The 23,757-nt window shown below is 43.2% G+C and overlaps 1 protein-coding gene across 1 annotated transcript; it reads left to right on the top strand.

Annotated features, from left to right (window-relative positions):
- Positions 1-14,104: 14,104 nt before the first annotated feature.
- LOC138982683 (uncharacterized) lies at positions 14,105-17,869 on the top strand. Its single transcript, XM_070356009.1, has 3 exons — positions 14,105-14,697; positions 16,097-16,175; positions 17,331-17,869. The coding sequence occupies exons 1-3, from the start codon at positions 14,217-14,219 to the stop codon at positions 17,785-17,787; spliced, it is 1,017 nt and encodes a 338-aa protein (XP_070212110.1). The 5' UTR covers positions 14,105-14,216; the 3' UTR covers positions 17,788-17,869.
- The last annotated feature ends 5,888 nt before the right edge of the window (positions 17,870-23,757 follow it).

Raw genomic sequence — 23,757 nt, 5'->3', positions numbered from 1 at the left:
AATAACAGCAGCTGTAAGAGCGATCCCACATCTGCGGCTGACCAGTCTGGATAGAATTCGACCGAAAATAGGCCTCGACTATAAATGTCTTATGCTCCGTTGTCCATGACATCTTGAAGCTCAAACTTGGTGGGCTGTTAGAACATCATTTCAGCTTGGCTCACCTGAAAAAATAAAAGAATCGGCTGATTATTTCAGAAAATATTAAACTTTTGGTGGGCTCTGTTTTTTTTGTGTCACCCTGTACTTGAAAGATGCGTGTTTCCCTGTGTGCTTGTTAAGAATGTGGTTGTTACATTTAGTCAAGTTTTGACTAAATGTTTTAACATAGAGGGGGAATCGAGACGAGGGTCGTGGTGTATGTGTGTGTGTCTGTCTGTATGTGCGTGTGTGTGTGTAGAGCGATTTTAGACCAAACTACTAGACCGATCTTTATGAAATTTGACATGAGAGTTCCTGGGAATGATATCCCCGGACGTTTTTTTCATTTTTATGATTGTGGTTGTCGGAAGTCAGTTTGTTACATTGCGAGTGTCAGACTGCCAGAGAGTGTCATGTAGTGAGGGTGTGACTGTCAACACGTGTGGATGATACTGTCACGCAGTATGGGATGTGGTGGATGTGAAACAGTATCGCCACACTCTGTGTCAACCCCATAAAACAAGTCGGGGTACTTGACCTTCAAAATAGGTCTTGACCATGGTACAGTTATCACAGTTTCACGACAAGGTTATTAGCAAGTATAATCATATCAAATCAAATCAAGTTAATTCTATTATCTCAATCTGAAACATTACATCGGTGGCGCATATATAAACACGAAGACAACAAGACAAGACAAACGGAAGACTAAAACATTATAACATTAAAATGAATGGACTAACAGATACGATTCTTATATAATAGTGGGGCTCGTATGTTGCAGACGCACTCATAAATCATTCACATCTTGCAACAAACATGATACTTTGTGATATTGTTCCTTATAATTATTTAAGGGATTTCAGATACAGAGCCACTTCAGAAATCGTGTTTTTTGTTTTTGATAGAAAATAAAAGGCTGCATTTACAGCAGACGAAATTCGTACCAAAAGCGCTCAGCAGTAAATATTCTTAACTCAGCAAATGTAAAATTCAATGGTTTACCATGCACCAGAAGTTTTCTGCTGATAACACATGCATGACATAAATTCTCTTATGGGTATTTTTGTGTTCTGGTATTTAATTTGATCGTTTTTAGAATTTTATATATCCGCAGCATGAAAATTCAAGATGGCGGCCTCCGCAACATTGCGTGTTTTGATTTGAGCGAAAACAACGTTTCTGAAGGTAAGTTTTCAAGAATACGCATCCATTCACCAATGGCACATCATTTTACTGTTTAATTCTCCCCTGGGGTCTGTTATTCATCGGGTGAAGCGCTGAAATGCAGAGACTTTGTTTAATCTTGCAATAGCTCATCAGCTGGATTGTGATGCTGATAGATCTAGATCTATCTGTTGATTACAAGTAAGGAAATCATGATCGCCACGCTGGTGATTTTAAACAGATTAAACGAACTTTGAATAAAAGGCGAGGAGAAAGAGATTGTTCATGGTATGATAAATGATTAGTCCTGCCTACGTTAAGGACTGGCATAAGGTGGGGAGGAGTAGAGTCAAAAACTGAGTGAGGGTAGGCCAGATAGTAGGATGACCAGCTGGAGATAAAAACACTCCACTCCCCCTGTCTTTACAGTGTTGTGATCAAACTTTCAAAGACGGTAGGTAACAGACAAAAGCATACAGTGTATGCTAATCAAATGAGATAAGTGGTTTTGAAAAATGAAGAGGTACCGCTCTTTGAGTTTTACAATTTTGGTTTGTTGCTTGTTTCTCATCCTTTTGCTTATTTTAAGTTGACCGTGCATTGGTGTGAATTTTATTTTTACAGGATATATACAAGAGTTACACCACATGCCGGTTCCTGGGAACAAGCGTTCTGCATTTATTCCGGTGCCACAGAAGGGAGCTGATTTCACAAGTACTACTGTATGAAGGTTTGTTACCTAATACATCTTAACAGTAAGATTTTTTTATTTGTATTAATTGGAACATGTTTGCACATCATTTGTAAGCGACCTCTGTGAATTTGATGGGTTTAACGTACGAACCCTCATTATGGTCAACATTCTGTTAGCGACTGTTTGAAGCGAATAAATGTAGCGGTCAGAAAGATTCCAGAATCAGTTGGGTCACTGGAAACTGTGTTTGTTTTTTAACCTGAAACAGTAAGAATTATACGAATTCATGAAATACAATTTTCTTTCATTTTGGTCTGCTGTGTGAAGACTTGCTAACCCGGCTTTGACCGACTCTCTGAGATAGTAAACATTATTCAAATACATTCAAATAAAAATGTCACTTTTCATCTTTTGTGTGAAGGGTACCCCAGGCTGATTTCCTGCACCATGGATGTAGAGGAGGCCAGACAGCCTGCTTCTCATTCCAGCTGTGTTGCGTTTTTTTCTGCTCGTGAAGTGTATCGCCACATTCCCAAAGCCATTGCCATTGGTCAAGAGAAGTCACCCTGTCTGCCCATTTTGCATAGCCTTACAGGCTGTGACACTATGTCGTTCTTCAATGGTATTGGGGAATCAGAAGGCTTGGGAAGTATGGCAAGCATTTGAAGACGTCACTCAAACTTTCTTCAGGTTGTCTGCTCCTCTTTGTAAGCTGAGTACCACTGACAGGGCAGCACAAGAGCTTTTTGGTGTACATTTGTAGGACAAAACCAGCAACGTACTGGGTGTAAACAGTGCTAGACGGTACCTCTTCAGTAAAAAGAGCTGCCAAATTGACCATAATCCCCTTACAAGTGAGGTGCTGCTGCAGGACATGAGATTGAGAAGAGCCATCTACCTATTAGACTTCCAAACTCTGTGGGCTGGCAGTTCAAGGCTGGAAAGTGGGAGTCATTCTGGACGAGCTTTCAAGAGGTATCCAGCGTGTGCCGAGAACTCATGAGGTGTGCCTGCAAGAAGAGCTGTACAACAAAACGCTGCAAATGCTGCTAAGAAGGACTGCAGAGCACAGCTCTATGCAAATGTGCTTGCATGCCTGTGAAAACTGTCAGCATCTAAACTGTGCAAAAATATTATTGCACCCATTTTCATACCCCAACTCAAACTTTTATTCCTGTGTCATTTTATTCAAACTGTCTATGCCATTAAAGGCTCGCATCTTCGCTATCTGGCACATTTTTTTTTTAACATCATCATTTACGCCGTCAAAATAAGGATACCCTTGACGTGACAAAGACATGTGGCAAAAACTTCGGGTACCTTTTAAAAAGCCGACGACAATTCCTGAGGCACAACTGGGTCACTGTTGTATACGAAGAGAAAGTCAACTTGATTATCCATCCAGAACAGGTTGTTTTATTTCGCCATCTTGCATATTTCTAGTGTTGTGCCATTGTACCTACTGATGTATGTGTCGATCTCACGGATGAGATGTTTATGTGTCAAATTTGAGGGATACCCAAGTCAACTAAAATCCATGTATTTTAGCAATGACCAAGTGGGTTGCGTTGAAACTTTCAGGAATGTGTGTCTACGCACGAGGCGTAGTTCAACCGTTTGAGTACACTTTCAAATCTTCACGAAATAATATTTTAAAAACTGCCACAGGTTTGTTGATTTACATCCCACATATTTTTGACTTCGCATGTATATATGACAGATGGTTGTTTCAAGTACTGCCAAAGTTTCTTTTGAGTATAGACACTTGCCGGAATGTGCTAGTTGTGTAAACACATGAGAACAAACAACGTTTTCGAAATACAGCGATTATGAATTTTAGTCGACTTTTGAGTTGATACATTACATTTTTATCAGTTTTTTTTGGGGGGTACCCTTATTTGGGCGGCGGTCAAATTTTATCTTAAAAGTGTTCCAGTTAGCCAAGTTGAGTGCCCTCAATAGCATACATTGAATATAACAGCACAGGAATGAATGTTTTCGTTTTGGTATGAAAATTGGTGCAATATATTTATTTTTGCACAGTTTAGGTAATCCACAAATTCTTCAACCCTGCCACCCACACCGTCCAATCATTCTCTGCACCAACAATACATGTATTGTTTTGTTTAAAAATGTGTTTGTGTTAGTTTCTATTGCAAGAGAATGTCTTGTAGCATCAAAAATGCCTAAATACCCTTTTATTGGCGGCCATTTTGAAAATTGTAAAAAAACTACTGATTTCTTAATTTTTTCACGGTGGCTCTGTATCAGGTTTTGTTAAGCAAAAGCAAATGTCCATTTACGCCAAATTTGCTGTTAATCACATGAAGTGAAATATGCCTAACATACCCAACCGTTTACACTGGCGGCCATTTTGAAAAATTGTTTAAAAACTACCCATTTTTTTATTTTTCGCGATGGCTCTGTATCAGATTTTGTTAAGCACATAAAACTCTTCATATTTGCTTAATTTGGTGTTTGTTGCATGATTTGAATGATTTTGCAACATAGGAGCCCCACTATAACCAGAGATCTGTAGCTACACTATCTCTTATATAACCATCAATCGCACTGAATACAAATAATATATCCGTAAAAGATTTATTTAAATACTCACACAAAATATCTTTTCCACATGATACCATGTTTTGGGGAGAAGTAGGGGAGACCGGGGCTAGTCCGCCCCCGGGGCACATCCGTCTTTGTCTGTTTATTCTTACGTTTGCCACCTTTTAGTCATTCACACCATGTGAGAGTGGTGTCCCTTCTTCCCGCCATATCCTGCAGAAGTTCAGAGGTTGCGCGCCCATATATCGTGAGTACAGGTCACAAAAAGTGTTTTTCTTCATTTTTGTAACATGAATGCATAGGAGTTGACTTAGGTTTTGATGCATTACCTCTGAGAACAAATACTTAGTCTTGGTGTCGAGTGAAAGTGCGGTAATTAAGGTCGAGTTCTGACGAAAGTTTTGCTTCTTCCTTCCCATGTTGTGCTCGCTATCTGGCACTAGAGTTGCCTGCCCGTGCGGGGGCAAGTCCGCCTATTTGTCATGGGGCATGTTCGCCATGAAGAATGTGCAGGTGTGGGAAACAGTCCAGTTTACATCTGCCATAACTGTGACTCTGATGGTGACTCCATCTATTCTCGATGGTAAAGATTGCAGATTCATGTCTAAAAAAGACTGACGCCGATTTGTGTTACATTCTTTCGACATTCTTTTGTATTTTGTCATTGGCATTTTTGAACCTAAATATTGAAGGGAATTAAAAAAGCTTTCCCACTGATCGGGTGCTTGTTTGACTGACTGTGCGTGCGTGCGTGCGTGTGTGTATAAAGCTTGCCCACTACTAGTCTTGTACCTACTATGGGATGAGAGCGGCGGACTTGCCCCACCCTGTAGGGGCAAGTTCGCCTACGTTAGGGTAGGTCTACTTAAAGCAGTATGTACAACAAATGTTCATGCGCACATAAAAACTGTCTGCACATTGATATCAGCTACACATTTGTCTTGATGTAAAAGAAAAAATCAGTCTTCTAGTTCATGAAACTCGCCAGTTATGCTACCAAAAGCATAAAAGTAGGCGGACTAGCCCCGGTCTCTCCTACCAACTGTGTATTAAACTTTAATTCCTTGAAGTCATAACATAAAAGCCATCATTACCAACCTTCATTCGGGGAAAATGGTTTCCAGGGGAGGAAATTAAGGAGCTGCAAGTCAAACAGCAAGTTACGCTTGTTTCCCTTGCGTCAGTATTGCGGATTTGTTTTGTTGTCTGAATGTATGCAGGGCCGGACTAGGGGTGGAGGGCGGGGGGGGGGGTTACAGGGGGTTGCGCACCCCCCCCCCCCCCCCCCTGGCTTAAGCATGTACCTCCCAAACGCATTTTTTTTTGTTTTGTGGGGGGTGGGGGGCGGGGTGCATCTGGATCAATTCTTCTTCATTGCCTATACAGCTTGCTGTCGAATTTACCTTTTTCGTTCAAGGAGAGGCTTCCTTTCCTTCCAGAAACATCAAAAAACGTTCAGCTTAATTTCTGAGTTGTGTGTATTTCTGTGTTGTTTGAAATTTTGTGTTCTCTGTATTTCTGTCCTATCTAATTTTTTTGTGTTGTGTGTATTTCTGTGTTGTGTATATATCTCTGTGTTGTGTGTATTTCTGTGTTGTCTGGGTTTTTTTTCTTTCTGTATTTCTGTTTTGTCACGATACCATTATTCAAACAGAAGCACATCATCACAACAAAGATAAACCAGGGATTTATACCACTTCCAAAATAGGTCCTGTGATTTAATTGACCGGTTAAATAGGGGAAAGGCTCCTAATATGGACCACCTTCTGTTCTGACAAACTAACGGCGCTAGAGCGCTCAAAACAATTTCATTCGCTTTATTCACCCTCTCTGGATAAGTTGCACATGTCAAAACAGTTGCAGAAACACAAACCTCAAAACCGTTAGGCTTTTTCGCTTTTTTTCACGTTTGGCAGCGTTCACTCTAAATTTGCCGTCTAAAACGGACTCGTTTCTGTCCACAGCCAAAGCTTTCATAACACAAAAATGGCTATATATGACAGCTAAGACAGTATTTGTTATATTTTAACAGTGTACGTGTACCCCGAGTTTCTACTGCAAACAAAAAATGATAGCGAAACCTCAAAGTATGTGTGAGTCCCTTAATATGGACCACCTTCAACAAATCGAAATAAATAAAAACGGCAGGGATTTAATGGACCAGCAAATTAGATGGACCAGCAGCAAAAAAGATGGACCAGCAGCAAAAAAGATGGGTTTCAACAGCAAATTAGCTGCGATAAATAAATACGCAACTACACCAAGGCCTACAAGGGGGATTCACCCAGACACAAGGACTGTGATTGATTCTCTGTTCAGAGATGGTGTGAGAAAACCAAGGGCGATTCTGGTAGCACTGCGCAATAGGGACTTTGCAAACTTGCCTTCGAAAGCCCAGCTCAAAAATTACCTTGTCGGTCTGAGAATGAAAGAATGTGGAAAGCATACAATTTCCCTGGGTGAACTTGCAGCATGGGCTGATTCTCGCACAGCTGTGCCTGATGATAACGATGTAACTTTTGTTTGTGGTTTTGAGTGTTCGTATGACCAGAAAGAGGCCTTTTTTCAGGGTGTGCATGACAACCAAGCGTCTGCTGAAACTTGGTGCTGATGCTGCGAATGTCCATGCAGACGCAACGTATAAGTTGATATGGCAGGGTTTCCCTGTACTTATCTTGGGGTACAGTGATGCTAACCGCAGGTTTCACCCTCTAGGTCTTGCGGTTACAAAGAATGAAACGATGTTAAAGAAATCTGCTTGGCTGTTCAATTCATCTATTCTGCTGTTGAATTCATCCAATTTGCTGCTTCACATTCGCTGCTCACTCCTTCCTATTTGCTGCTGAAACCATCTATTTTGCTGGTAAAAAATTTTTATGCGAATAAAAACTAAAGGCAATTTTAATTAATTCATTAAGAAGCTTTCTGAAAATAATCTATAACTAGCCCTCAAGATTTCAAAAAAATATAACAAGTTGATAATTTCACTTATTTTCCCTCTGTTTTTGATAAGCTTCTTCAGTTTCCTGGTGTGCTTCAAATAATACTCTCATCAACCCGAAACAGCTAAATCTAAAGCATATTTGAATTAGTTTGACTTGCACACTAAGTTGTATCATGTTATTTTGAGTGTACAGGGAAGTTCGTAGACTGGCGTCTATGGACGTCGAGGCCTTTAAGGCCGACTTTCTTGCCGACTTGCCCTCACTGCCGTCCGCCGAACAGCTCTTTCGTGTTTTGCGTGCCATTCTGGACACACACGCCCCTTCTACCCGTCGTTTGGTCTCTAATCGTCCCCCCTCCCCGTGGTATAGCGGTGTGGGACCTGAACTACAAGACGCCAAGCGGGAGAGGAGGGGGGCGGAGCGTCAGTGGCGCGCCACAGGTCTAACCGTGCACCGGCAAGTATTTCAGGCGGCCAGAAACCGGGTCATCGCCATCGTCGACCATGCCAAGTCTGCATTCTTCTCATCCAAAATACTCGCATGCACCTCAGTCAAACAGCTGTTTAGTGTCACCAATGACATCTTAGGCAAGGTGACTTGTCCCCCTCTTCCCACTATGTTCTCTGTACATGAGCTTCCCCAGAAGTTCGCTGACTTTTTCACTGCGAAGATCGCGCTTATTCGCGAGAAGCTTGATTCTGCTGTTGTCCCGCCTTCACCGGTTGCCGATAGGATGTATTGTGGTCCAGCTCTGCAGCGTTTTGAGCCTGTCACCAGCGAGTTTGTAAAAAAGGTGTGTTTAGGCGCTAGTCCGAAAACGTGCGAGCTTGACCCTATTCCGTCCTCTCTGCTGTGTGATTGTATTGATGACCTTCTTCCATATCTCACTCACGTCATCAACGACTCTCTGACTTCCGGCTCATTCCCAGATGAATTCAAACCTGCAATAGTTAGGCCCCTCATCAAAAAACCTTCACTTGACAAGAATTCCTTGAAAAACTTTAGGCCCGTTTCGAACTTGTCATTCCTTTCAAAAATCACTGAAAAAATTGTCCTTTCACAACTTCTCACTCATCTAGAGCAAAACCACCTTCTCAACACCCATCAGTCTGCATACAGGAAAAACCATAGTACTGAGACAGCACTTCTGAAGATTGTAAACGACATCCTTCTTGGCTTTGACGAAAATCAGGTCTCCATTCTAACACTACTGGACTTGTCTAGCGCATTTGATACGATAGACCACGAAATTCTGCTCCACAGGCTTCAGCACTCCTTTGGTGTTCATGATCTGGCCCTTTCCTGGGTTCGTTCGTACCTTACTAACCGGACGCAGACCGTTTGTGTCAACGGCATCAAATCTCAACCTTCAGCTCTCCAGTACGGTGTCCCGCAAGGGTCCGTGCTTGGCCCCATACTTTTCGTTCTATATGCCTCCCCTGTGTCCGATGTTATCAGTCGCCATGCGTTGTCGCACGAGAGTTTCGCTGATGATACACAGCTTCATCAGTCTGCCCCTCTTGCTGAAGTTGACGTTCTGGTATCTCGGACACAGGATTGCATTGCGGACCTCAGTGATTGGATGTCTTTAAACAAACTCCAGTTAAATAGTGACAAAACCGAAGTTATGCTGGCCTGTCCCAAGAAATTTCTCAATCACCCTTCTCTTCCTGCCTCTCTCACTGTCAACGAACTACCTATCTCTTTCTCTCCGTCTGTCCGCAGCCTTGGCGTCACTCTCGATCCAACTCTCTCTTTCCAAAAACACATCTCTAACATCTGCAAGTCCGCCTATCTAGAGCTGCGCAAGATTAGTTCAGTCCGTCACTACCTCACCACTGATGCAACCAAAACGTTAGTGTGTTCTTTAGTCCTCTCAAAGATAGATTATTGCAATTCTCTTCTGGCCGGTCTCCCTAAGTACCTTTTAGATAGACTTCAAAGGATCCAAAATAACGCTGCCCGCCTGGTCTTCAAATCTTCCAAGTATGAACACGCCACACCCCTTCTTCACTCTCTACACTGGCTGCCTATCACTAAAAGGATCGAATACAAACTCTCCTCTCTTTCTTTTGCCGTCGTTTCTGGTTCTGCCCCAGAATACTTCTCAGAACTCCTCAATCTCTACACCCCCTCTCGTCAGCTTCGCTCCGCCGCCGACACTCGACTCTTCCGACTCCCCACAGTGCAAACAAAGACATGTGGCGAGAGGTCCTTCGCCTATCAAGCCCCTGTGACCTGGAATAGATTACCTCTGCCTCTCAGACACACAGATTCTCTCACTACATTCAAGACAAATCTCAAAACACACCTCTTTCAGCGCAAGTGATTTTCCCTCCAGCATCTCCCCACCCACCCCATCCCGCCCCACCTCACCCCCTACCTAGTGCCTAAAATAACGTGTATATATATTTTCTGCGCTTTGTGTCAGCACTGTTTGTGTGTGTGTAAATAGTATTGTTGACACGTTTTTCTACAGTAGCCTTATGTGGTTCTTGTGCCTAGGCTGTGTATTGGATTGTCATTGTGTGCCTGCATCATTAGTTGTCAGTAATTATTACATGTGCTGATTGTTCTCTTTGCCTGCGCGCGTATAGTATGTTGGTTATGATTGGTCATAGTATGTTTGTTTATGTTTGGTCGTTATCTTTGCCTGTGCGTGTATTGTATGTTTGGTCGTTTTCTTTGCCTGTGCATGTATAGTTTGTTGGTTATGTTTGGTCGGTTTCTTTGCCTGTGCGTGTATAGTATGCTTGGTCGATGTATGTATTGTAAAGCGCTAAGAGTAGACATTTTTCTAGAATAGCGCTATAAAAGTTTGCATTATTATTATTATTATTATAAGAATAAGAATAAGAATAAGAATACTTTATTATCTCATAGAGAAATTCAGGCGTGGTACATAACAATAATACAAACAGGACATTGTTTTTACATAAGACATATAGCACTATATAACAGGGCAGGTTATAAACACACCTCCCACATACCTATAGGGGGCTTTTTACAGTGATTCGTGAAGGCCGCTTCACTGGTCCATATTGGGCGCCCAGGCTCCTAATGGGATGGACCATTTGTGATTTTTTTCTGTATTTAATTTTTGCTGAATGTCTATCAAAGCTATTTCACTCTAATTAGGCCTAACGGTTAAACTAAGAGAGAAGGACTACCAACCACAAAATGAAACTTCTTCGCAAGAAAACAAGCTAGTTATCAGCAATAAACAACAAGTCGCGTAAGGCGAAATTACTACATTTAGTCAAGCTGTGGAACTCACAGAATGAAACTGAACGTAGTCCGCCGCTAGTGCAAACGGCAGTGAAAGTGACGAGCCTGTTTGGCGCGGTAGCGGTTGCGCTGTGCTTCATAGCACGCTTTACTGTACCTCTCTTCGTTTTAACTTTCTGAGCGTGTTTTTAATCCAAACATATCATATCTATATGTTTTTGGAATCAGGAACCGACAAGGAATAAGATGAAATAGCTTTTAAAACGATTTCGGAAATTTAATTTTAATCATAATTTTTATATTTTTAATTTTCAGAGCTTGTTTTTAATCCGAATATAACATATTTATATGTTTTTGGAATCAGAACATGATGAAGAATAAAATAAAAGTAATTTTGGGTCGTTTTATAAAAAAAATAATTTTAATTACAAATTTCAGATTTTTAATGACCAAAGTCATTAATTAATTTTTAAGCCACCAAGCTGAAATGCAATACTGAAGTCCGGCCTTCGTCGAAGATTGCTTTACAAAAATTTCAATCAATTTGATTGAAAAATGAGGGTGTGACAGTGCCGCCTCAACTTTTACAAAAAGCCGGATATGACGTCATCAAAAGTATTTATCGAAAAAAAGAAAAAAACGTCCGGGGATATCATTCCCAGGAACTCTCATGTCAAATTTCATAAAGATCGGTCCAGTAGTTTGGTCTGAATCGCTCTACACACACACACGCACACACACACACACACACACACACACACACACACACACACACACACACACACACACACACACACACACATACACCACGACCCTCGTCTCGATTCCCCCTCTATGTTAAAACATTTAGTCAAAACTTGACTAAATGTAAAAAGTGGTCCATATTAGGGGCCCTTCCCCAACCCCATTCAATTACCTAACCCTCGTTTATATGATTCTTGGCATGTCATCATATTCACAACTCTGTATCATAAAGTCTGTACAATTGATTTCTCTCCTTTTTCACGCATTCCGAAATGACCACAGACAAAATATTAGCAAAATATAGGGACATCCAGATTCAACCTTCGTCAGACGAACATTCGTCGATCGGTGGTGGGGATTTCCTCTCTATTTTTAACTTTGTGCCTCAATGCGCATGCGCTTGGTTTTTCGCGCCCACCACTGCTTGCCGAAGACCGGGATCTGCGTGGTGAAAAAGGCGTGTTTGACGAACCTCAATCACAGGCTGTGCTTCAATCAGCAATCTTCGCGAGTACTTTTAGTCCTTTCATAAAGTCAAAAATATGTTATGTGCGCAGTGTTAAAGTTTAATATCTTTACGACGCTTCTGTGGACTGTGCTTCTGTTCATTTTGGAGGCCTAGTGCATGAACACGGATACCCACACAAAACTCAGAACTTGAGTCGACGGGCGACATATCCTGCCAATTATCTCCCTTGATCTCTCTTGCACAAGACACTTGTTTCCACTAGGCCTATTTGTTTTAGAGTTGGGAGATTTTACAGGAATGAATCTAAAAATCGAAAAAAATTGTCAGTGTTGCGTGTGTACCCAGCATATTCAGATGTCTGGAATATTCCGATAAAAAGGACTCGTCATATATAACACTACTCGTCATCACTGTTTTGAAAAACAGACGAACGCGCACGAAGAACTTCGCGTAGATCTGGACCGAAATTGGAAAGTGGTGACCGTGACGGGATGTGACGTCACCACTTCAACAAACTCGCGAAGATCGGAACTCACGAACTTTTGACGAAGGCAAATCTGGATGTCTCTATTAGCGAAGTCAATTTTAGGGGCCAATCGCTGTTAGAAGTTTTAACAAGAGGCGAAGCCTTCAAGGCTCACGTAAGAAATCGACAAACAGTAACACAAACTCAATCACTCCGTCACACATACACACACACAGTAAGCATAGGTGACACGGTGCAAGAGTGCGAGACACTAGATCTAGATCTGTCTGTCTGTAGCCTACTTTACTTACGGGGACACGACTGCCAGATGGCCAGATCGACACTGCGCTTTCGACAGCGCTTCCTCGCGCAGACACTGGGAAACACGCTGTGCAGATTAACCTGTAGGAAATCTCCTTTGGTATCTTCTTTATCTATTTTTCTGGAGCTACGAAACCGAACAATGTGAAATCGTCTTCTCCGAATCGGCGAACTGCACTGATCGAGCTCGGTGATAACTGTATCTAATCTATACCACACAATCCTTCACGCGATCTGACCTAACCTTGACCCCTGACCTGGTCTACATACCACACACGACACAAACCAGTCACCTGTTTTTACCCCCCCCCCCCAAAAAAAAAAACCCCACCACCCGTTTTCTTTGGATACACACTTTAACTACATACGTGCCAACGAAATGTTGATCATTGCTTCAATATTTTGAAGCTGTTGCTTGGATAATAACCAGGTAAAATTAGTATTTCGGTGTTCAGTCAAATGTTAAAGTTTCTACCACATACGCACGCACGCACGCACGCACAGACAGACAAAAGTGAGCATCGCATGTGCTACACCAGGGGCCAGTTTCATAAGCCAGAAACACAGTCGACCAACTGCAGTTGTCCGAGAGAACCACAGTAATCCGACGTCATCGGGTTTCACGAACAAAATTTCAGTCGGCCGACTGCGGGTCGTCTCACCGGAAGTCGACCAAACACGGCGATGCTCTCCCCCCAACACTGTGTTCGGCTTACTGCGGTAAACCGAAAATAAATGTAATTATCCGCACAGTCAATGGCAGAATGCTCACACTTTTTTGGATTGTGAGCCAAACCTTGTGATTGTTCTTCGAAATTTATCTATCATGACGCAGTAATCCAGGAGACAAGTCAGGGTTATGTCTTGAAGACGTCACATTATGGCGTAAGAGGGTTAGACGTCACGCGAAGCAATTACTGAAAGTCTCGGTCATTGTTATTTTGAGCGGGCCGAGACTAGTTTTTTCTTCGAAATCGGCCATTTCCACGTGCGAATGAGCAAACGGAAGTGGTAATGTTGCTAAATTTAGCCTTCGACTTGGCCATTCGGATTACTGTACAGTCGGTCGACTGCGGTTGTCCGCGGGTGACGGTGATTCGCTCATGAAACGCGCTTTTCGGTGACCCGGCGATCAACCACAGTCGATCGACTGGGCAGTCGATCGACTGTCAGTCGGTTCACTGCTATCTTATGAAACTGGCCCCAGAGATACTGCTACCGATCTCTGGCTACACTTACGTGAGCCAAAAATAATGGTCCTCAGTCTCGGTCTCAGTCAGTCGGTGCTGGTCGAGACTACTCCATCACCATGGTTCTTCTGCTTAACACATGACGTAACATATCCCTTAAACGTCACGTCAAGTCCAAAATGACATCATCGCTGTACACTCTTCTGGAGGGAATTGCAAGGGTACAATGACTACGTGACATGCTGATCGAGTCTGCTTCGTATGTTTCCTTTTCTCACGGGAAATGGAAATAGACGTTGCATCTGCTGCCACAACAACCACACCCCACAACTCCACTACCAGCCTAGCTCACCCCCACAGCCAGAGTCAAGGGCACACGCTCAGACAAGACAGAAAGAGAAAGGAGCCTGGGTCTTCCTCACACACCCTGAAAAGCATCCTGCGCCAGAGATCGGAGCTGACCTCCAGCAAGTCTGCACGCTCCTGCGCCCAGAAAGCCAGACAGAGGAGGAGCGTCAAGTTCTTCATCGAGGACAAGCGCGAGGAGGTCAGTCGATGGAGCGGACAGAGGCTGCGCTATCTGGCCCTTGACCTGGACATGTGGGACAGTTTGCCCTACGCTGCCATGCGCTCTGTCAACAAACAGAAGACTCGCCACACCAAGCACGTCAAGCTTGACCACGGCCGGTCAGTGGAGGAGAAGTCTTCCTCTTTGGAGCTAGACAGTCAGCCTTCATGGAAGTCCATCTGCAGTGGTCACACAGGTAAGCGGTCGCGTAATTAACACACCAACTGCTGCATGGCTACCGTTGCAAAGCCGGTCGGGGGGCTTTACCCGTCTCACATGCCCCTAATGGCTTTGCCGCGTGGGCGTAAAACTTAATTTTTCTTCTGCTTGGCTAATGTCGTGCCAGACCGTACTCAGGGTACTTTGTGCACACGCTAAATGTATTCTTTTGGTGCATTTTTTTACAACGAAAAATATATACTCCGTGTGTCACGCAAACAGAATAATCTTCCAGGCTAAATGATCAACTTAAGATTTTTCTTCTTCTGGTGCCTGCACAAAGTAAGCCTACGAGGTTTCTTCAATCCCCTCCTTCAGTTGTTCCTCCTTCAGTTGTTCCTCCTCTTAATTGTATCACTATCAATCGTATTTTGAGCGGGCCCTAGCTGTGGCACCAGACACTGAGTGGTATGTTCCAAGTGGACACGCTTGACGGCGTTACCTGTCTCTCGGGCACAGTGAATGTTGTTCTTTGTCTTCGTCAACAGTTCAGCAAAGAGGCTGTAGTTTACCACGTCACATTCGTTAAGCGATTGGGCAAAAACATTTTCTGGACAACAAGAACAGCATCAAATACTACTACTACTACTACTACTACTACCACAGTCACTACTACCACCACTACCACCACCACCACAATTATTACTGTGTACCTACCACAACAAACATTTAAAAACAAAAACTATGAAATGAAAAATAATTGATTTCAAACTACTCCGTGAAACGTAGTCTTTAATTGTGGACTGTAGAACAGACTGGGTCATCCTCTGAATGTGAAAGTATTGTGTTTCAGGGACCTACAGCACAGATCTCCTGACCTCTGAATGTGAAAGTATTGTGTTTCAGGGACCTACAGCACAGATCTCCTGACCTCTGAATGTGAAAGTATTGTGTTTCAGGGACCTACAGCACAGATCTCCTGACCTCTGAATGTGAAAGTATTGTGTTTCAGGGACCTACAGCACAGATCTCCTGACCTCTGAATGTGAAAGTATTGTGTTTCAGGGACCTACAGCACAGATCTCCTGACCTCTGAATGTGAAAGTATTGTGTTTCAGGGACCTACAGCACAGATCTCCTGACCTCTGAATGTGAAAGTATTGTGTTTCAGGGACCTATAGCACAGATCTCCTGACCTCTGAATGTGAAAGTATTGTGTTTCAGGGACCTACAGCACAGATCTCCTGACCTCTGAATGTGAAAGTATTGTGTTTCAGGGACCTACAGCACAGATCTCCTGACCTCTGAATGTGAAAGTATTGTGTTTCAGGGACCTACAGCACAGATCTCCTGACCTCTGAATGTGAAAGTATTGTGTTTCAGGGACCTACAGCACAGATCTCCTGACCTCTGAATGTGAAAGTATTGTGTTTTAGGGACCTACAGCACAGATCTCCTCAAGTCTGGAACCGCTCCCGAAATACAAGAGATGGAAAAATCGTACTTCGTCAGCAGGTGAACAACTGAGCAACATAGACCTTCGTTACACATACGACTTCATGCTCTCGTCTAGATTGCATTTCGTTCTTCAACGATACATTTCTATGTGTGTGTGCGTGTGTGTGTGTGTGTGTGTGTGTGTGTGTGTGGGGGGGGGGGGGTGAGTGAGTGAAGAAAGGAGCAATTCAATTGAGCTACATCCTTCACATTTTTTTGCAAGACGATGAGTGAGATGGTATTTTTAACGAAACCACGCAGACATTTGCAGAGTTTTTAAAGCGCACAGAATTGGGTAAATCGTTCCTGTAGTTAGTTATAGATAACTTGTGGGAAGATTTCCAGTGCGAGTTTGTGTTCGAGTGAGGTGAAAGATGCGTTTCTTCATGAAGGGTTTATACAATAATATTCGTTAAAGGTTAGATGAATTTATATTGGTGTGTAAAAAAACAAAAACAAAAACACGCACCTCTATTTAATTTACCAGGGTGATGAAAACACAGCCAAGAGCAGTATACCATTCCCCCACCCGATCAACCCCACTCGATCAACCCCACCAGATCAACCCCACCCGATCAACCCCACTCGATCAACCCCACCCGATCAACCCCACCCGATCAACCCCACTCGATCAACCCCGCTCGATCAACCCCACCCGATCAACCCCACTCGATCAACCCCACCAGATCAACCCTACCTGATGAACCCCATCCGATCAACCCCACTCGATCAACCCCACTCGATCAACCCCACTCGATCAACCCCACCCGATCAACCCCACCCGATCAACCCCACTCGATCAACCCCACTCGATCAACACCACCCGATCAACACCACCCGATCAACCCCACCCGATCAACCCCACTCGATCAACCCCACTCGATCAACCCCACCCGATCAACCCCACTCGATCAACCCCACTCGATCAACCCCACTCGATCAACCCCACTCGATCAACCCCACTCGATCAACCTCACTCGATCAACCCCACCCGATCAACCCCACTCGATCAACCCCACCCGATCAACCCCACTCGATCAACCCCACTCGATCAACCCCACCCGATCAACCCCACCCGATCAACCCATTCTTTTTGCTCTACCTTTTGATCTGGCACCTAAAAACATTTTCTTCTGTTTTTATAAATGTTTTTCTTTTGGCCCAAACGATCAGATGGCTACAGCAGAACTCGAAAGAGGCCAGTGGTTCACTGGCGGGTTGCAAGGGCCGGAGCGAGACGATGCTCGCGTTGCCCGCTCTCTCGGACTGCGTCATAGCGTCCCCGTCCTTGCCTGTTGCCGTGACCTTCGGAGCCCCCGCCCGCGTCATGCCCGTCGCCGTGTCTCCAGCATCCGTGTCAGTCTTCGCCCAGCACGGGACGTCTAGTTCTTCATCGTCGGGACCTCACGGCGTGTCCCTCGCTCCCCGCTTGTCTCTAGCCTTGGATCGTCGGCCCCTTGCCGGCCACCGTGCTGGGTCCTTCTGTGTGCACTCGTCCCACTGGTTGCCTTTTGCCGTCGACGCGTTGCCTGTTGCCTGTGGCGTCGACCCCGACGTCACTCCGTCCGTGATGAACTTATCCACTGGTTTTCATTCAATGTCTCTGAAAGCATTCCGTCGTCCGGACTAGTAGTGCGGGCAGGAAATGACGCTGTCGGTTACAAGGGAGGGGGATGTTGATGGGAGGGAGTCAAGGGCGGGGTTTAGGCGCTCATAGGTAAAGACTGCAAGATGTGGTGGGGGGGGGGAGATGCCATGCAAATATTATGATTGCTAGGGGGTGGGGGATGTTTTGTGGAGGTAACGAATGCTAGGGTGATAATTAAAGGCACAGTAAGCCTCCCGTAAACCATCACAGATACGGTCAGGCTTTTACACACAGTACAAACACCCTTTCATTTAAACACTCACCGATTGAGAACATCCTAGGTGCCCTCCGTGAAGAGCGAACAATTTTCAAGGAATTTATTTTTGCGTGGTTTATCTTACCCCTGAGCCATTGTGAACCCGTGTGATCCAGTTTCCCTTTTTCACAATGTAGTCGTCAGTTAGTCATTTGAATGCGACTCGATGTGAGCTTATCTACAATAGCACGTTTTTATGCACGAAACAAACGGCTGTGGTTCACAAGAACTCTAGCGATGGCTTTTGACTGTTGAGAGGAACGGCGATATGCCGCATAAACCGTCGTCTGCTACGACCCTTGCGTGACCCTGCTTCCGGGCTTTTCTTTTTTCAAACTTTCACAACTTCGAATTGCACTGATCTTGTCTTGATGAAAAAAGAATTCTTTTATGATTAAAGAATGTTTGTGTGACAAGCTGTCAATTTATTATTTAGATTTTAAAAGTTAGGTCTAGCGCAAAAACGCACCACGGTCCAAAAACATTCTGATAATCATCGATCCACGGCTATCGCCAGTTTAAGGGAAGTAACTCATTTTTGACCTGAGTTCAGGATGGGTCCAAAAAGTGTTCGAGACAATCTGCAAAATTAATTCTTTAAAAATTGCTCGCTCTTTACGTAGGGCACCTAGGATGTTCCCGTTTGGTGAGCGTTCAAATGGAAGGGTGTTTGTACTGTGTGTAAAAGCCTGACAGTATCTGTGATGGTTTACGGGAGGCTTTCTGTCCGGGCGTGATTTCCGGGATATTCATAACAGCCGTCCAGCACCAAAACGAGGCGCCATTGTTGTAAAGGGCCAAGTCCACGAAAATAAATTCTTTGAAAATTTCTCACGCTCGACAGAAAGCAGCCAGGATGTTCCCGTTCGGTGAGCGTTTAAATGGAAGTATGCTTGTATGGTATGTAGACGCTCGGGAAGCTCTGTGATGGTTTACGGGAGGCTTACTGTGCCTTTAATGAGAGAAAGAGAGAGAGATAATGTGGATTGGTAAGGCCAAAAAAACAAAAGGTCTGTTTACGGTAACATAGGGTGAAAAAATAGGGTCGGTAGGTCGGCTTTTTTTAATTTTTTTTATTTTTTATTTTTTCAGTTTTTTTTTTTATTTATTTATTTATTTTTTCTCCCCTCTCTATGATGTTTCACAGTTCATTTCTTCTCATCAATCCCTGTTTTTGCCTGTTGAAAAACGTTAATGATACTAAAACTCGCTGGATAGGTACTGATAATTTTCACCCCATCCTTTTCATGACAACATTTATCAAGCTTTACAGCTAGCGGGTGGCGTGAAAGGAAGTAACATGAGTGACGACCCTTTACTCCTAACAGTACTTTGAGCTTACCTCCCTTCTGTCGTCTGCTGTTTGAGCGCAAACAGCTCTATTTTGGATGCGGTGTTTGTTTGTTTTTTTTTTTGTTTTTTTTCAGACGATCCAAAAAAAAGATTAGGGTCGGGCCTAAAAACTAGGGTCGGTCGGGTTACCGTAAACAGACATATTTTTTTTTTGGCCTAATGAATGCAAGGAGAGCGTGTGTGAGAGAGAGAGCGTGAGAGAGAGAGAGAGAGAGTGTGTGTGTGTGTGTGAGAGAGAGAGAGAGAGAGAGAGAGAGAGAGAGAGAGAGAGAGAGAGAGAGAGAGAGAGAGAGAGAGGTTATTTATTTATTAATGACTGCAAGGGGACATAGACTGAGAGAGAGAGAGAGAAAGACTGAGGGTCTAGTGTATATTTCTATTCCCCCTTTAGTTGCAAAGTTTAAAATGTAGGCCTAATGGGCAATGTTCATGACACAAACAAACAACTTCTCAACACATAATTATGTCATTCTGAAATAATGCAATGTCTTAAATCCACCCATCCACAGATTGTCCAACGTTGACTAGCATGGACAATAAATGATTGTACAATGGAAAAGCTGTCTTAATATTACGACGACAGGCTCATAATAAAAGAAATCTTGTGTAACGAATGTTCAACTGCCAATTGCACAAATCTGAAAACCACATCATCATCATCGTCATCATCATCATCGTCGTCGTCGTCGTCGTCATCATCATCATCGTCATCATCATCATCATAATCGTCGTCGTCGTAAGCAGCAACAGCAGCAAAAACAATTACTAAGACGACCTTAAAAAACGACGTGAACATCGACAGTATAATACGTAGGCACACGAACCACAAACTTTCAGTCTCACCCTTCTATCTGTGTCTGTCTCTCGCACACATACATTCTCCAACACACACACACACACACACACACACACACACACACACACACACACACACACACACACACACACACACACCGGGGGGGGGGGGGGGGGAGGTTACAGAGGTTCTGGAAAGATTCCCCCCCCTCGGCTGTAAAAAGAAAAAAAAAACCAACATTTTCTGTCTGTAAATGTTGTTATTGTTTCTGTCTGTAAAGCCGGGAGAAGTTAATCAGTATCATTTTTGTACAGTTTGAACTGCTACTCCTATGCGACATGTCTTCCTTCTAACCATACTAGCATATATGATGTCGGGAGCAGATATTAGTGAAGATAAATTGCCATTACTTAATACTAACTTTAAATGAAATAATGAGCTGCTGACACCAATTGATCATGTTTAAAATCAAGGATAAGCCACACATTCTTTATAAAAATAGCTAAAATTCTTTAGACCCGACCCCTGGACCCCAGGTTGCAACCCCCCCTCCCCCTCGGTCTTAACTGCTCCGCCCGTGCACACACACACACACACACACACTCACACTCACACTCATCGACACACAGTCATACAGAAAGTTAGTACATGACTTCTTGAACACGACCTTCGCTTTTAATTTGAGTGGGATAGAAATATGTTTCGTTTTTTTTCTAAATCAAAGTTCAGGTAACCTACGCGTTATATCAATCTTCTCCACAATAAAATTGTGTAACAGGGGTAGGGGAAGGGCTCCTAATATGGACCACTTTTTGTTTCATGCTAATAACTAGCTTGTTTTCTTGCGAAGAAGTTTCATTTTGTGTTTGGTAGTCCTTCTCTCTTAGGTGAACTGCTAGGCCTAATTAGAGTGAAATAGCTTCGATAGACATTCAGCAAAAATTAAATACATAAAAAATCACAAATGGTCCATATTAGGCGCCCAGGCTCCTAATATGGACCAGTGAAGCGGCCTTCACGAATCACTGTCAAAAGCCCCCTATACTTCAAAATAACGTGCTACAACTTAGTGTGCATGTCAGACTAATTCAAATATGCTTTAGATTTATCTGTGTCGGGTTGATGAGAGCATTATTTGAAGCACACCAGGAAACTAAAGAAGCATATCAAAAACAGAGTGAAAATAAGTGAAATTATCAACTTCCACAAAAAGAAGACAATTTGATATATTTTTTTGAAAGCTCGAGGGCTAGTTATAGGTTATTTTCAGCAAGCTTCTTAATGAATTAATGAAAATAGTCTTTAGCTTTTATTTTCTTCGATTTGTTGAAGGTGGTCCATATTAGGAGACTCACACATACTTTGAGATTTTGCTAATATTTTTTGTTTCCAGTAGAAACTCGGAGTCAAAACTGCTAAAATGTAACAAATACGGTCATAGCTGTCGTATATGCAATTTTTTTGTGATAAAAGCTTTGGCTGTGGACAGAAACGAGTCCGTTTTAGGCGTCAAATTTAGAGTGAACGCTGCCAAAAGTGATAAAAGAGAAAAAGCATAACGGTTTTGAGGTTTGTGTTTCTGCAACTGTTTTGACATGTGCAAGTTATCCAGAGAGGGTGAATACAGCGAATGAAATTGTTTTTAGCGCTCTAGCGCCGTTAGTTTGTCAGATCAAGAGGTGGTCCATATTAGGAGCCGGTCCATATTAGGAGCCCTTCCCCTATTATAACACATCTTGTCTTTTCTATTTGATAATAGAACCAAGATAACAATAACAAGAGGCGAAGCCATCAAGGCTCACGTAAGAAATCGACAAACAGTAACACAAACTCAATCACTCCGTCACACATACACACACACACACACACACACACACACACACACACACACACACACACACACACACACACACACACACACACACACACACACACACACACAGAAAGAGCATAGGTGAAACTGTGCAAGAAAGCGAGACACTAGATCTAGATCTGTCTGTCTGCATGTAGCCTACTTACAGGACACGACTGCCAACTAGTCTCGGCGCGCTCAAAATAATAATGACCGAGACTTTCAGTACTTCCTTCGCGTGACGTCTAACCCTCTTACGTCATAATGTGACGTCAATGTAATGTGACGTCTTCAAATGTTAGAGTTTCTACCACAGACATACACACGCACAAACACACACACACACGCACGCACAGACAGACAAAGTTACGATCGCATAGGCTACACTTACGTGAGCCAAAAAAATGAACTCCCAAGTACCAGAAACACAAACAATAAAAACAAGAATGGTTTCGACGTATGTCTTCTTCGTACGCTACAAATACAATACAGAGACGACAGAAAGATAAAGAAGAAATCAGTAGAGAAGAAGACAGGCAGCAAATAACGTTATATCCAGAAAAGAACACAATCCTCTGTGCGACGCTTAGTTCGCGAGATAGGTATGACCACATGACGTCACTCTTTGTATTTGCGTCATCGAAGATCTTTCGTATTCCAATTAGTGTTATTGCCCAGTTCTGTGTTCTACGGTCGTTTTGGCTGACTTGACAAGTTGAGAAAACCAATGACATGTTATTTTTGCGAAGCAACTGCATATGAAAAGAAAAGAAAGCGTGGAGAAGTATGTTTGGGTGCTGCAAGACTTTATGACCAACGATTTCTCCCTTGGAAGAAAATGAAAATGTCTGCTTTTCGTCTGCTTTGAAGGTTGAGAGATTTTACAGCGCACACGGCAAAATGCAAGTGCCAAGTCGTATTGGACAAGAATGTTGTTATTCTTCTTTCTTCGAAGAACCGTAGATTTGTCCTTGGCCATATTTTCGAGCTGTGCATTGTTATATTATGGGAAAAACACGTTCAAACACAAATTCGCTAAGAAACGAGGATTATTTGCTCCGGAACTGCAACGTCAATTTGCCCAAACAAAAAATACTGGCTCAATATGCGGGAACATATGGAAGTGTCATATTTTTTAAATGGGTTTGGAAGAACTGCTCCTAATTTACATATCACTCCGGCCCTGTTCTTTTTTTCGTCACACCCAAAACCGTTATTTGTTTTGGCCGACGCAGCATTAGTTTGCAGTTCCGGAAGTAAATTCAAGTATTACCGAGACTACAGTTCAGATGATTTTTGTCTGGTGACCGAAATAATGTTTGAGATTGCAACAGAAAGAAGGTAGTAATAATTTGACGTAAGTCTGGGTTTGACGTAAACTATGACGCAATCATAGTTACCTGTGAGGAGCTCTGGAAGGGAAAGGCTCTGCTCTGCCCAGCTAGCTGCTAGGACCGCTCGTCAGCAGTGCACAGCTGCCGCCATGGCTCACAACTCTAAGGATATCACCTTTCTAGAGGAGGCTGGGTGCCAGAGCGTGAAGAAACTCTCTGTGACCCTGAAGAGCATCCTCACTGGCCCTAAAACGGGGAAATGGTCGTACGCCTTCACAAAGAAAAATGTCAACTTCGTCCAACAAGAAGGGCGCGTAAAGAACGTCAGACGCACGAAAATGCAAGACAAATGGCGAAAGTA

Source organism: Littorina saxatilis, linkage group LG12, assembly GCF_037325665.1.
Source record: "Littorina saxatilis isolate snail1 linkage group LG12, US_GU_Lsax_2.0, whole genome shotgun sequence".
Classification (NCBI taxonomy): Eukaryota; Metazoa; Mollusca; class Gastropoda; order Littorinimorpha; family Littorinidae; genus Littorina; species Littorina saxatilis.
The sequence above is the reverse complement of the archived record's forward strand: the minus strand, read 5'-3'. Positions and strand labels throughout refer to the sequence as shown.